This window comes from Mustelus asterias, chromosome 3, assembly GCF_964213995.1.
Source record: "Mustelus asterias chromosome 3, sMusAst1.hap1.1, whole genome shotgun sequence".
Classification (NCBI taxonomy): domain Eukaryota; kingdom Metazoa; phylum Chordata; class Chondrichthyes; order Carcharhiniformes; family Triakidae; genus Mustelus; species Mustelus asterias.
Window position 1 is genome coordinate 63627915 of NC_135803.1, and position 15653 is coordinate 63643567.

General features: G+C 41.7%; 1 protein-coding gene across 3 annotated transcripts in view; it reads left to right on the forward strand.

Annotated features, from left to right (window-relative positions):
- LOC144491361 (cohesin subunit SA-1) overlaps positions 1-15653 on the forward strand; it is a 228648-nt gene that overhangs the window by 173594 nt on the left and 39401 nt on the right. For all 3 annotated transcript variants that reach the window (XM_078209058.1, XM_078209059.1, XM_078209060.1), the window contains exons 9-11: positions 6158-6231; positions 7480-7603; positions 14414-14512. In XM_078209058.1, coding sequence (XP_078065184.1) covers positions 6158-6231; positions 7480-7603; positions 14414-14512 — 297 coding nt within the window. The remainder of the gene's footprint in view (positions 1-6157; positions 6232-7479; positions 7604-14413; positions 14513-15653) is intronic.

Below are 15653 nucleotides of genomic sequence, written 5' to 3' on the forward strand. Positions count from 1 at the left end.
TTGTACTCCAGTTCCAGTACAACTACAACACTGGCATCTACTGGACCAAAGTGGAAGATTGCCCAGTATGTCCTGTCCACAAAGGCAGGACAAAGCTAATCCAGCCAATTACTGCCACATCAATTCAGTCTCAATCATCAGAAAATTAATGGCAGGTGCTGTCTCCAATGCTATTAAATAACATATAGGTTGTGAGTGCTCAGTTTATGTTTACTGGGACCACTTGGCTCCAGACCTCATTACTGCCTTGATCAAAACATGGACAAAAGAGCTGAATTCCACAGGTGAGGTGAGAGTGATTGCCTTTGATGTCAAATGGTAATTGACCAGGTGTGGCATCAAGGAGCCCAAGTCAAATTGTAATCAGTGGGAATTAGCGATGTGAAAATCGGAACTCTCCACTGGCTTGAAAGGTGGTTTAAGCTGTTGGAGGCTAATCGTCTGAGCCCCAAGATATTGATGCAGGGACCCTTTGGGGTGGCATTCTAGACTTAAGCTCTTCAGCTGCTTTATTACTGACATTCTCTTCAAAATAAGGATTGAAATGGGCATGTTCACTGACGATTGCACAGTGTTCATCCCATTTGCAGCTCCACAGGTAATCAAGCAGTCCATACCTATATGCAGCAAGACCTGGACAACATTCAGGTTTGGACTGATAAATAGCAAATAACATTTATCCCACACAAGTGAAAGGCAATGACCATCTTCAAGAGAGATTCTACTTACCTCACCTGTGTTCAACAGCATTACCATCTTCGAGTCTCCCAACATCAACACCTTGGGAGTCACCATTGACTAGAAAATTAACTGGATAGTTATTGTGGTTGCAACAGCAGGTCACACACATGAGTATTCTGCACTAAGTAACTGAACTGCTTACTTGCAAAGCCTTTCCATCATCTACAAAACACAATTTAGCAGTGTGATGGAATCTTCTCCAATTCCCTGGGTGAGTGCCATTCCAATAACACTCAAGAAGCTCCACACCATCAATGAAAAAGCCTGCTTGATTGATACCCAATCCACCACCTTAAGCATTCTCTCCTTCCACCATCATCCTCGAGATGCATTGCAGCAACTCACCAAGGCTTCATCGAGAGCACCTTCCAAACCTGTGATCACCACCACTTGAAAGGACAATGACAGCAGATGCAGATGAACACTGCCACCTGCAAATCACACACCATCCTGACTTGGAAATACATCACCATTCCATCATCCATACAGGGTCACACTCTTGGAACTCACCTAATATCACAGAGTACCTTCACCACATGGACTGCAGCAGCTCAAGAGGCAGTTCACTGCCATCTTCTCAAGGGCAAATAGGGTTGAACAATAAATGTTGGCCTTGTCATTCAATCATAGAATCCTACAGTGCAAAAAGAGGCAATTCGGCCCATCGAGTCTGCACCAACCACAATCCCACCCAGGCCCTATCCACATATCCCGACATATTTACCCACTAACCCCTCTAACCTATGCATCCCAGGACACGAAGGGGCAATTTAGAATGGCCAATCAACCTAGCCCGCACATCTTTGGACTGTGGGAGGAAACCGGAACACCCGGAGGAAACCCACGCAGACACAGGGAGAATGTGCAAACTCCACACAGACAGCGACCCGAGCCGGGATTTGAACCCAGGTCCCTGGAGCTGTGAAGCAGCAGTGCTAACCACTGTGCTACCGTGCACCGTGTCAATGCACTCCAGCCCCATTAATGAATAAAACGAAAGCTGAAAGATAAAGGAAGCACTCAGAGCAGTTACAAAGATTTGACTTCGCTTATTGGCTCTCTACAATAACTCTTTAATGCAGATATGTTTATATGGAGCGAAAACAGAAAATGCTGGAAAATCTCAACAGCTCTCTCAGTATCTGCGGAGAGGAAACAGGGCTAACGTTTGGGCATCCGACTTGAAACATTAGCTCTGTTCTCTCTTCACAGATGCTGTCAGACCTGCTGAGCTTTTCCAGCATTTTCTGTTTTTGTTTCAGATTCCAACAACTGCAGTAATTTTGCTTTTATCTTGATGTTAACATGGAGGTTGCTGGGCGATTATTACTTTCAATTTTACTGTTTAAACCTCAGTGAAGACAGACGTTGATGAATTTGCTTGTATAAAATCTCATTTGTTGGATATGATCTGTTGGCAGAGGCTAGTGAGAGATTGCAGCTTATGGAATTATACTTTAAAGGCTGCATGTCATCAGGAATTTCCTTCTGCAGGGCAAAATTCTGAATGACTGTTTGAAGGCAATTTACAGATTGTTGCAGTTTTACATTAACAGCTTTTAGCAATTTCAATATTTAAAGAAAATGTCAGTGAAAATATTATTAAAAAGATATAATTCCTGAAGCATATGATAAAACTAAATTATAGCCAGGAATGATAATTGTGGACTTGATCATGCGGATTTTCTATTAATGGCAGTTATCTTCCGTGATTAATGCATTCATTTTATTGGAAATGTACTTTTTAGTGTACATTAGTTGTGGAAGCTTCATTGGATGAACCTTCCCAATAACTAGAAGAATGATATTGGAAAAATAAAATTTAACTATTCATTGATTTGGTACTGGAAATCAGTTGAGAGTCACATCCTCCCTCTATTTTTGCTTCCGTCCATCCAAGCCTGGTACCAGGAGTCAAGTGATGCTGTACAGCTGGAGGAACCTTCAAAGAAAACATGGGTGATGAGCGCAAATGAAGCTGGAGTGGTAGTCCAGGCATCAGTTCAGCAAGAGGGGATGGGTCAGGAACAATAGTCAATCAGTCAGTGACCCTAGCCTAGTGCTCCCAGAACTTCACCTGGGCAGAATGACCATGGAACTTAAAGCACCTGGTGTTAAGGGCAAGATCCTGGCATGGATAGAGGATTGGTTGACTGGCAGAAGGCAGAGAATGGGGATAAAGGTTTTTTTTCAGGATGGCAGCTGGTGACTAGTGGTGTGCCTCGGGTCGGTACTGGGACCACAACTTTTCACAATATAGATTAACGATTTGGAGGAAGGAATTGAAGGCACTGTTGCTAAGTTTGCAGATGATGCAAAGAGGGACAGGTAGTATTGAGGAAGCAAGGGGCTGCAGAAGGACTTGGGCGGGTTAGGTGAGTGGGCAAAGAAGTGGCGGATGGAATACAATGTAGAAAACTGTGAGGTAATGCACTTTGGAAGGAGGAATGGAGACATAGACTCTTTTCTAAATGGGAACATGCTTAGGAAATCAGAAACACACAGGGACTTGGGAGTCCTTGTTTAAGATTCTCTTAAGGTAGACGGGCAGGTTCAGTCGGCAGTTAGGAAGGCAAATGCAATGTTAGCATTCATGGCGAGAAGGCTAGAATACAAGAGCAGGGATGTACTTCTGAGGCTGTATAAGGCTCTGGTCAGACCCCATTTGAAGTATTGTGAGCAGTTTTGGCCCCCGTATCTAAGGAAGGATGTGTTGGTCTTGGAAAGGGTCCAGAGAAGGTTCACAAGAATGCTCCCTGGAATGAAGAGCTTGTCATATGAGGAACGGTTGAGGACTCTGGGTCTGTACTCGTTGGAGTTTAGAAGGATGAGGGGGGATCTTATTGAAACTTACAGGATGCTGCGAGGCCTGGATGGAGTGGATGTGCGGAAGAGTTTCCACTAGTAGGAAAGACTGGAACCAGAGGACACAACCTCAGGCTAAAGGAATGATCCTTTAAAACAGATGAAGAGGAATTTCTTCAGCCAGAGAATGGTGAATCTGTGGAACTGTCTGCCACAGAAGGCTGTGGAGGCCAGGTCATTGAGTGTCTTTAAGACAGAGATAGATAGGTTCTTGATTAATAAGGGGATCAGGGATTATGAGGAAAAGGCAGGAGAATGGGATGAGAAAAATATCAGCCATGATTGAATGGCGGACCAGACTCAATGGGCCGAGTGGCCTAATTCTGCTCCTATGTCTTATGGTCTTATAAGTTTGTGTCTCCAAATACACATTTTTCTAAAATAATAAAAAATGAAGTATTCCTCAGAGCAGGCAACATCTGTATAGAGAGAAACAGGAATAATATTTCAGGTGAAAGGATTCACTGTTGTTTGCAACTGCCCTTTTGAAATGATCTTGGATAGTTTCAATTCACTTGCTCTAACACAAAATGGCCCTCAATTTGGCATAAGTGGGCATGCACAAGGGCTACTGGATGGATGATGACTGGGAGTGTCTGATGCTGACAGGCTAATTGGAGGAATTGCAAGGAAAAGGGGACATATTAAAATTCAACAAGGTCAATCTATATATATATCTTTCTCTTCCCCTGCTGTTAATTAACATTTTTTTAATAAAACTGACGATTTCTGATAATTACTTGCAGATAATTCAATAATATTGCCATCTTAAGCAAAAGAATACATCAATGTGGAGCATCTTGACAATTATTCTGCTATTATATTTGTCTGCTAAGTAAAACCAACGTAAAAATACCTCTTGCCACCTCTGTGTATTGTAATTTGCCTAACTTCAAAAGCTTCATTAAAATAACTATTGTAAACATTGAGTTCCTTGAATGGTAAATGACTATGTCTGCGCTATTTAACAGTTGCTCTGGAAAACCGATGATTCTCATAGTATCATAGAATCCTATAGTGCAGAAGGAGGCCATTCGGCCCATCAAGTCTGCACCGACCACACTTCCACCCGGGCCCCATGCATTTACTCTAATAGTTCTCCTGACACTAAGGGGCAATCTAGTATGGCCAATCCACTCAACCTGCACATCTTTGGACTGTGGGAGGAAACTGGAGCCTGGAGGAAACCCACACAGACACGGGGAGAACATGCAGACTCCACATAGACAGTGACCCAAGTCGGGAATCGAACCTGGGTCCCTGGTGCTGTGAGGCAGCAGTGCTACCCACTATGCCACTGTGCTGCCCGATTCTCTTGATAACAATTTGAAATATATAATTTGATTGACATGGTTTATTGGCTTTCCCTTTGTTTCAACCCCCATAACGTTTAACAAAACATGTTTAGACTTCTAGGTAATAGCTGAAACAATGTCATGTCAAGATTTTATTTTTAAAGATGTTTTATGTAACAAATGACTAAAAACATAATCTTCATTGGCAACTTGTACTTTAAACCATAGAACCTTCTTGTTCTTAGCCCAATCAGAAAACACACTTCACAGGTGCACTTTACACTCGGGTGCACTTTACACAATCCTTTACGTAGGCATTCAATTTCCACTGAATCAAACCAAAGTGATTCTTGGCCCCGTAGGGTTTATTTCTGTTGTTCTTCTCAGCTGATAACTTATAATCTTAGAACTGTCTATCACAGAGTGGTTTTCTTTTCCTGGCTACTTCCACTAGCCCAAGCGTATGACTCTTCCAGTCTCGTTTTAATTCCCCACAGATTTGCTCTTTCCAGTCCAGAAATGTTGGTTTCACCTGCATTCCTGCGCAGCGAACCATAGAGATGTTTTTGGCCTCAAGCTGCTCCCTTTCTCCAAGATCCAGACAGACTCCCCAAAACACTATTTGTGATATTAGATATTCTAGGAAAGTCAGTAACCTGCACCTTAATATAGCTTCCTCTACATCCTTCCCCATTGTAACATGAATCACCTGGGTCTGTGTCGAGGTACAAATGCTAATTAGCTATCCTTGAGAGCCCAACTCTTCCATTTTGGAGCTAAATGGACAGATTAAAGCCACAGCTGTTTACAACCCACCATTTACAACACTTTAGGGACTTTGGAGACTCGGTCTCCATTGTTAATACACAGGCTGCTACGATTGTCTCCCAAGTATAAGTACCTCGCACCCTCTTCCCCATAAAACAATCAACCCTTCCTTTCTTTGATCTCTAACAATCAGATCACCTGGGGCTGCTGTCAGGCAGACATCAGAACAGAACATGCTATATTAAAAAAATCCTCATGCATTACAAGTTCAGTTAGTTTACCTAATGAAGCTGGAGGAGAAAGCTGTGCTCAGCAGAACTTTGATTTACCTCTTTTACATTTCACATTTTTGGCATATTACAATTCAGTCAATTTCAAATATTTCTTTACTCTTTGGCTTTGGAGCTACGTTCCTACCATGAGATTTTTGTTTTAAATTCTGTTCAAATAGATATAATGTAGATTACTTTTATCACATTTCCTTTTAGCTTCAAGAAAATCAAGATGAAATAGAAAACATGATGAACTCTGTTTTTAAGGGTATATTTGTACACCGATATCGGTAAGTGATAATTTCTGCAAGACTGGGTTGAGAAATAACTTGGAATAATGCAGTAATGAATGATTTACTGTTGTGATCTCCAATTAAATTGGGACGGCTGTAGTTATTGTTTTTGGATTGTCACAATTCTGCTCCTCTATGAATTTCATTCCTCTCCTGGGCAACTGTCTGGCAGCTGAACCAGACTGTTTGCAACCTTTGTGCCATACTTGACCCTATGTTGAACTTTAATGCACATCTGTGCCATCAGTAAGATTGCCTATTTCCATCTGTGTAACATCGTCTGCCTTCACCCAACTTCCTGCTGCGAAAACCCTCATCTAGGCTTTTGTTATTTCCAGACTTGACTATACTAATGTACTCCTGGCTGGCCTCCCACGTTCTATTCTTCATAAGCTTGAGGTCGTCCTAAACTTTGCTGTTACAGTCCTAACTCCCATCAAATCCAATTCACCTGTCATCTCTGCGCTTGCTGATCTACATTGTCTCCCAATTAAATAACACATTAGTTTTAAAGTTCTTATTTATGGCCTTGGCCCTTTTCTATCTCTGCAATCACCTTCAACCTTGCAACCCTCCAAGATATCTGCAGTCCTCTAATTCTGGTCCCTCGTGCATCCTGGATTTTAATCACTCCACTTAGGTGACCATGCCTTTAGCTGCTTAGGCTCGAAGTTCTGGAGCACCCTTTCTAAATCTCTGTGCCTCTGTTTTCTCCTTTAAGACGCTCATTAAACCCTATACCTTTGACCTGCCCTAATATCTCCTTATGTCATTTTTGTTTTTTTCACTTCTTTTGATCCACCCAGAAGATTGCCAATAAAAAGAACTACATACATCTTTTAAAAGGGACACAGTAAGGAAAAAAAATACAGAAACTTCAGATTAAAATAATATTTACAAGGGTGATGAAGCATTCCAGTCCCTGGTCCCCACGCACCTTATTATGTTAAAGCTGCTAAGTAAATACTAATTCTCATATGTTTTACCTCTAAGTACGTACCAGTCAAGATTAATTTGTAATCAATTACTATTTTGTACAGAAAGAATTTCAAAAAAGTCATTGTTTAATCCATGAGAATAAGTAGAGTTCTAAAAGCAATTAGCTTTTTGCTCAGCATTTTCGTTTTTGTGGTTGCATATATTAATGTTTATATGTGACGTTAAAAATACCTATCAGATAAACTTGCAGAAAAAACAAGAAATAGAAAATTTGAGAACTTAAAATGGGATTATACTTTTTTCTAGTGATGCAATTTCGGAGATCCGAGCCATATGTATTGAAGAAATTGGTGTGTGGATGAAGAGCTACAGTGATGCATTCCTCAATGACAGTTATTTGAAATATGTGGGATGGACACTACATGACCGGGTAAGGATAGTCATTATAAATTATTTTTTTGGGTGTCGAAAGGGAAGATTTTTTAATAATTTAAGGGATGTGGGCATTACTGGCTAGACCAGCATTTATTGCCCTTCCCTAGTTGTCCTTGAGAAGGTGGTGGTGAGCTGCCTTCTTGAAACAATGCAGTCCCTGAGGTGTGGGTACACTCAGTGCTGTTAGGGAGGGAATTCCAGAATTTTGACCCAGTGACAGTGAATGAATGGTGATATATTTTCGAGTCAGGATGGTGAGTGACTTGGAGGGGAGCTTCTAGGTGTTGGTGCTCCCAGGTATCTCCTGCTGTTGTCCTTCTACATGGTACTGGTCGTGGGTTTGGAAGGTGCTGCCTAAGGAATCTTGGTGAGTTCCTGCAAAGTACCTTGTAGATACATGTGGCTGCCACTGTTTATCCGTGGTGGAGGAATTGAATGTTGTTGGAAGGGGTAGCAATCAAGCGGGCTGTTTTGTCCTGGATGGTGTGGAGCTTCTTAATTGCTGTTGGAACCTCACTCATCCAGGCAAGTGCAGAAGATTGCATTACATTTCTGACTTGTGTCTAGTAGATTGTGGACAGGCTTTGGGGAGTCAGGAAGTGAGTTACTTGCTGCAGGTATCCCAGCCTTTGACCTACTTTGGTAGCCGCAGTATTTATATAGCTAGTCCAGTTTGATTTCTGGTCAATAGTAACCTCCCCATGATGTTGATAGTGGGGTATTCAGAGATGGTAATGCCATTGAATGTCAAAGGATGATGGTTAGTTCCTCTCTTGTTGGAAATGGTCATTACCTGGCACTTGGGTGGCGTGAATGTTACTTGCCACTTGTCAGCCCAAGGGACCTTGTCTTCACAAGAACTGTGCAGTGATCACTCCAACGGATACTGTCATGGACAGATGCACCAGTGGGAGGTGAGAATGAGGTCAAGTATGTTTTTCCCTCTTGTTGGTGTGTGTCTCTCCCCCCCCCCCCCCCCCCCCCCCCGTCCCTCCCAGGGCAACTCCCTCCTGACTGTGTACCACTGTGCTGCCACCTCTGCTGGATCTGTCCTGCTGTTGGGGCAGGACATACCCAAGAATGGTGATGGTGGTGTCTAGGACATTATCTCTAATGTATGATGCCTTGAGTATGACTTTGTCACGCTGCTGCTTAACGAATCTGTGAGATAGCTCTCCAAATTTTGGCCCAAGACTCCAGATGTTAATAAGGAGGACTTTGCAGGATCAACAGAGCTGATTTTGCCATTGCCGTTTCCAGTTCCTAGGTTGATACTGGATGGTCCGGCAGGTTTCATTCCTCTTAATGTTTGAATATAACTGAGTGGCATTCGAGGCTATTTCAGATGGCATTTGCTGTGGGTCTGGAATCATATATAGACTAGACCAGGTTTTCTTCCCTAAAGGACGTTAGTGAACCAGATGGGTTTTTACTACTATTGGCAATAGTTTCATGGTCGTCATTAGACTTTAATTCAAGATCGTAGAATCCCTACAATGCAGAAGGAGGCCATTCAGCCCACTGCACCGACTCTCCGATGGAGCATCTCAACCAGGTTGGAAACGAATTTGGGTCCCTGGCGGTGTGAGGCAGCAGTGCTAACCACTGTGCCACCATGCCACCCTTTGTGATTCTATTTCCTTTGTACAAGATGTCATCTTGGACTGTTAATTCATCTTTGTATGCCCAAAATGCTCTTGTGATCAGAGGTGTGTCCTTGGTGCTCTCAGACCATCCTTTCTTCACTATTTCTTGCAGCACTTGGAAAGTTGCATCTTGTTGAGTAATTCACTTGATTTGAGCAAGATGCTGTCTGTCAGATTCAATGTCTTTGTTCTATTAAGTTTTTAAATTCCATTATCTGCTGTGGTGTGATTCGAACCTAAGTCCTGAGAGCATTACCCAGGGTCTTTGGATTACAAGCCAAGCGACAATACCACTGTGCCACCAACTCCCCTTGCTGTTCTATAAATGTCTGTGCATTGAACCATACTGTGGGAAAGTACTGCTTCAGTTGTGACAGCAACTGAGTTCACTGAGCCTCGTGCTTTGCAAAACACATTAGAGGCATCTAATGGTGAGAAAAGGAAATGCATCCATCTGATGACCCATTATTAATAGGTGCAGAATATTCAAATTTTTATGCAACTTGGAGTTCATCCAAAATCTGTCTAACTTTGATAGACAAGAATAGGTAGTTTCATTCCTCGAGTGTGTTTCACCGTTCAGATAGATCATGATTGAACTGTGAACTAAACTCCTTATGCCTGCCTTTGTCCCAAGTCCCTTGACACTTTTGGTTAGCAGAAATCTGTCTCAGATTTGAAATTAACAATTGATCCAGCATCAGTTGCAACACACATCACTCTTTGTGCGCAGAAGTATTTCCCAGCTTTACTCCTGAAAACTCTCGTTTTCATTTTTAGGCTATGCCCCCCCCAAGCTCTAAACCCCCAACCAGTTGAAGTAGTTTCTATCCATCAGTTTTCTTTAATATCTTGAAAGCTTTACCAAATCATTCCTTTACTATCCAAATTCCACAGAATACAAGCGTAGTTTGTGTATTCTCTGCTGATAATTGAACGTTTAGTTTCCAGGTTTCATTCTGGTTTACCTTAGCTGCATTCCATTTCAAGACCAATATAGCTTTCCTTTGGTGTGACGCCCAGAGCTGCTCTGTACTCCAGGTGTGGTCTAACCAGGACTTTTTGCAGCAACAGTATGACTTCTCACGCCTTGTATTCAAGCCCATTAGCTGTATTAACATTCCATTAACCTTTTTGATTTGATTTTATACCTGTTCATGGTATTTTAATGATACAAGACTCTATGGACCTCCATTGCTTCTAGCTTTTCGCTATTTAGAAATTACTCTGATCTATTACTTTTTGGTCCAGTGATTGACCTCTTGCCAGTATTGAAATCCAGCTGCCACAGTTTTTTCCCCATGAACTTAATCTACCAATATTACTTTGTAATTTTATGTTTTTGTCCACAGTTAAAATGCCACCTTTCTTTATGGCATTGGGAGGTTTAGATATGTGGTTCTCTATCCCATTATCTAAGCCACTGGTAAACAAGTGAGTAGTTGAGACCTACATAGATCTCTGTGGGATGTCACTCTTCGCATCCTGGCCATTATAGTTGCACTTTTGACTCCTGTCACTCAGCCAATCTCCTAACCAGGGTAATAATTTGCCCTCCGTTCCATGAGCTTCAACTTTAGCTAGCAATCTCTTATGGGGGAATTTATTAAATGCCTTCTAGAAATCCACCTGATTAACATCATTGGCCTCTTAATTTAGTCATCTCTTCAAAAAAGATTTAGTCGAGGTTGTGAAGGATGACCAATAATTTACAAATACAGGCTGATTCTCTCTGCCTGGCTGAAAATTTTGAAGGTGCTTAGTCACTCCGTCTTTAATAATCGACACAAGGAATTTTCTGACAACAAATGTTTAGGGGTCCCTGGTTTTCCTCTCTTACCTTACTTAACAACATGCAGTTTTCCAATCTAAAGGAGAAGTCCCTGAATTGAGGATAAATGATGACTTGTTCACCAGATTATGTATTTTACCATTTGAAGAGTTTGCAACGGCAATGGATTCACTTAACCTGGCTGAATATATTTGGCACAGATGGAAAATGGATTTTGGGTTTCCATTCGCAATGCATGTTGACCTAGTGAGTTGTAAATGTTTAGAAATGAACAAAGAACAGTACAGCACAGGAAACAGGCCCTTCGGCCCTCCGAGCCTGTGCCACTCATTGGTCCAACTAGTCCATTCGTTTGTATCCCTCCATTCCCAGACTGCTCATGTGACTATCCAGGTAAGTCTTAAACGATGCCAGCGTGTCTGCCTCCACCACCCTACTTGGCAGCGCATTCCAGGCCCCCACCACTCTCTGTGTAAAAAACGTCCCTCTGATATCTGAGTTATACCTCGCCCCTCTCACCTTGAGCCCGTGACCCCTCGTGATTGTCACCTCCGACCTGGGAAAAAGCTTCCCACTGTTCACCCTATCTATACCCATCATAATTGTGTACACCTCTATTAGGTCTCCCCTCATTCTCCGTCTTTCCAGGGAGAACAAGCCCAGTTTACCCAATCTCTCCTCATAGCTAAGACCCTCCATACCAGGCAACATCCTGGTAAACCTTCTCTGCACTCTCTCTAAAGCCTCCACGTCCTTCTGGTAGTGCGGCGACTAGAACTGGACGCAGTACTCCAAATGTGGCCTAACCAGCGTTCTATACAGCTGCAACATCAGACTCCTGCTTTTATACTCTTTACCCCGTCCTATAAAGGCAAGCATACCATATGCCTTCTTCACCACCTTCTCCACCTGTGCTGCCACCTTCAAGGATTTGTGGACTTGTACACCTAGGTCCCTCTGTGTTTCTATACTCTTGATGGCTCTGCCATTTATTGTATAACTCCCCCCTACATTAGTTCTCCCAAAATGCATCACTTCGCATTTATCTGGATTAAATTCCATCTGCCATTTCTCAGCCCAATTTTCCAGCCTATCCTGCTGTATTGTCCGACAATGTTCATCGCTATCCGCAAGTCCAGCCATCTTTGTGTCATCCACAAACTTGCTGATAACACCAGTTACACCTTCTTCCAAATCATTTATATATATATCACAAATAGCAGAGGTCCCAGTACAGAACCCTGCGGAACACCACTGGTCACAGACCTCCAGCCGGAAAAAGACCCTTCGACTGTTACCCTCTGTCTCCTGTGGCCAAGCCAGTTTTCTACCCATCTAGCCACCTCTCCTTGCATCCCATGAGCCTTAACCTGCTTAACCAACCTGCCATGAGGGACTTTGTCAAATGGCTTACTGAAATCCATATAGACAACATCCACGGCCCTTCCTTCGTCAACTGTTTTTGTCACTTCCTCAAAAAACTCCACCAAATTTGTAAGGCACGACCTCCCTCTTACAAAACCATGCTGTCTGTCACTAATGAGATTGTTCTGTTCTAAATGCGCATACATCCTGTCTCTAAGAATCCTCTCCAACAACTTCCCTACCATGGACATCAAGCTCACTAGCCTATAATTAACCGGGTTATCCCTGCTACCCTTCTTAAATAACGGTACCACATTCGCTATCCTCCAATCCTCAGGGACCTCACCTGTGTCCAATGAAGAGACAAAGATTTCCGTCAGAGGCCCAGCAATTACATCTCTTGTCTCCCTGAGCAGTCTAGGGTAGATGCCGTCAGGCCCTGGGGATTTGTCAGTTTTAATGTTACCTAAAAAACCTAACACTTCCTCCCTTGTAATGGAGATTCTCTCTAATGGGTCAACACCTCCCTCTATGACACTCCCAGTCAACAAGTCCCTCTGTGAATACTGATGCAAAGTATTCATTTAGGATCTCCCCTATTCCTTTGGGTTCTAAGCATAATTCCCCTCCTTTGTCCCTGAGAGGTCTGACTTTTTCCCTGACAACTCTTTTGTTCCCAACATATGAATAAAATGCCTCAGGATTCTCCTTAATCCTATCTGCCAAGAACATTTTGTGACCTCTTTTTGCCCTTCTAACTCCCCGTTAGAGTTCTTTCCTACTTTCTCTGTATTCCTCCAGAGCTCCATCTGTTTTCAGTTGCCTGGACCTAACGTACGCCTCTTTTCTTTTTGATCAGATCTTCAATTTCCCTGGTTATCCACGGCTCTTGAATCCTACCTTTCCTATCCATCCTTTTTACAGGCACATGCCTGTCCTGCAGCCTTAATGCTCTAATATAAAGATCATTTTCCTCTTTTCAGTGGAGTTTAAAGAAGAAAGCTACATTTTAAACTTGTTTGATTTATCTTGAGAGAAAATTTGCCTCTGAGAATTAGATTGTGATGTAAATCAATTTTTTAATTTCACTTCTGCAATTAAAGTTGTTATCTGTAGTACTTTCCTCCTCAAGGTGATAACAGTATTTTCCTTTCTACAATTTTAGCATTGTTATTTCTTCAGTTTTGTTTGAGAGCAATAAGCCCGCTTACAACACTACTTAAACTGTTCAACAGTAGTAGCATTTCACAGGTTGTTAAAAATGTAGATGCAAATGAATGTTCTCCATTAACTTCCTACACTTGACACACTTTGAAAGTAGCTTTTCAGATCGAACTACATAATCATCTGAACTTTTGCTTTTGTTTTTGGAACAAAATGAAACTTTTATTCAGAAAGTCATGAGCTTTGTCTGCTCCATGCTTTTCACAGTTTTCCTCTAGTAATATAATGAACCTTTTTGTAAATATTCTGCCATAGAACATGGTGTTTTGAATGGTGCAAAATCTCTCTGGTACTTGAATTGGTGCTTTCATTATTGTGGTCCGAATACTAAATAACATTGGTCTCTTTTCAACAGTTTTATGAAAGCAAATATTTCCCATATATACATAATTAGAATTTGTCTTACCAGTTTCATTAAAATTTCAAATTGAGTTATTTCACTTCTGCATGGGAATGATCCCTAATTTGCAAGTTTTGCAGTTGAATTCTGATTTGATTTCTGCGTAAGTGGGGGAACACTGGGGATTCCTGATCACTGTTGAGAAATTTTGTTCAATGATTGTGCATCTTAAATAGAAATGGTCGGAAATCTGTAGTTTTGGCTACCATTGAGTCATCTGTATTGGTTTTCATTTTTCTACATATAGTTTCCAATTGAGATATCTAATATTTTTGGAAAGTAAGACCGGAGGCAGAATTTGCTTTCATTGTTTTCCTCTATTATTTCGTACAGTTGTGTGCAAGTTAATTAAGTATGTTTTGTCTGATTTGCATATAGCAAGGTGAGGTGAGGCTGAAATGTCTGAAAGCTCTGCAGTCACTGTACACTAATAAGGAGCTCTTCCCGAAACTAGAACTCTTCACCAACAGGTTCAAGGTAAGCATGTCCTCATTCAGGTAGATTGGAAATTTACTGGGTATAAGAAATATATTTGAAGATCCACTTTCTGGATTTTCATTTTGTACGGTAGGTACAATCTTAAGATTTAATGAACTTGCTGATTGAAAATATGAAATTAACTCTTTCCCCTATAGCCCTTTGAATACATATGCAGTGGAACCGTATAAATTCAGAATACGTGGACAGTGCATTTAGTTCAAATCTTAATTCACGCATTGACAGTTACTTAATCACTTTTGCAACATTGCAAAGCGTTTTTGAATGTAAATTAATGCAGAAAAGGCAGCCTAATTTGAGAGTGGGATCAATTATATGTGATTTGTCACTATGCTAAGGCAAGACAAAAAGTACCAGAGCTAATTATCTGCAGTTATTTAAATTTACCAGCAAGTGTGCAGGAGTGTGCAGCAGAACAGCAGTATACTTTTCTTTCCTCTCATGCCACACTATTCAGGCACATTTCAGATGAGTGCTAGTCGTATATTTATAAATTGATTTTTGATTTGATTTATTGTTGTCACATACAGTGAAAAGTATGTCTGTATAGCATGCAAGAAACAATACTTTTCACTATGTATTATGTTCATAGAGAAGGAAACGAGAGTGCAAAATGTAGTGTTACAGTCATAGCTAGCGTGTCGAGAAAGATCAACTTAATGCAAGGTAGGTCCATTCAAAAGTCTGACAGCAGCAGGAAAAAAGCTGTTCTTGAGTCGGTTGGTACATGACCTCAGACTTTTGTATCTTTTTCCCAACGGAAGAAGGTGAAAGAGAGAATGTCCGGGGTGCATGGGGTCCTTAATTATGCTGGCTACTTTGTCGAGGTAGCAGGAAGTATAGACAGAGTCAATGGATGGGAGGCTGGTTTGCGTGATGGATTGGCCTACATTCACGACCTTTTATAGTTCCTTGTGGTCTTGGGCAGAGCAGGAGCCAAATCAAGCTGTGATAGAACCAGAAAGAATGCTTTCTATGGTGCATCTGTAAAAGTTGGTGAGAGTCGTAGCTGACATGCCAAATTTCCTTAGTCTTCTGAGAAAGTAGAGACGTTGGTGGGCTTTCTTAACTATAGTGTCAGCATGGGGGGACTAGGACAGGTTGTTGGTGATCTGGACAC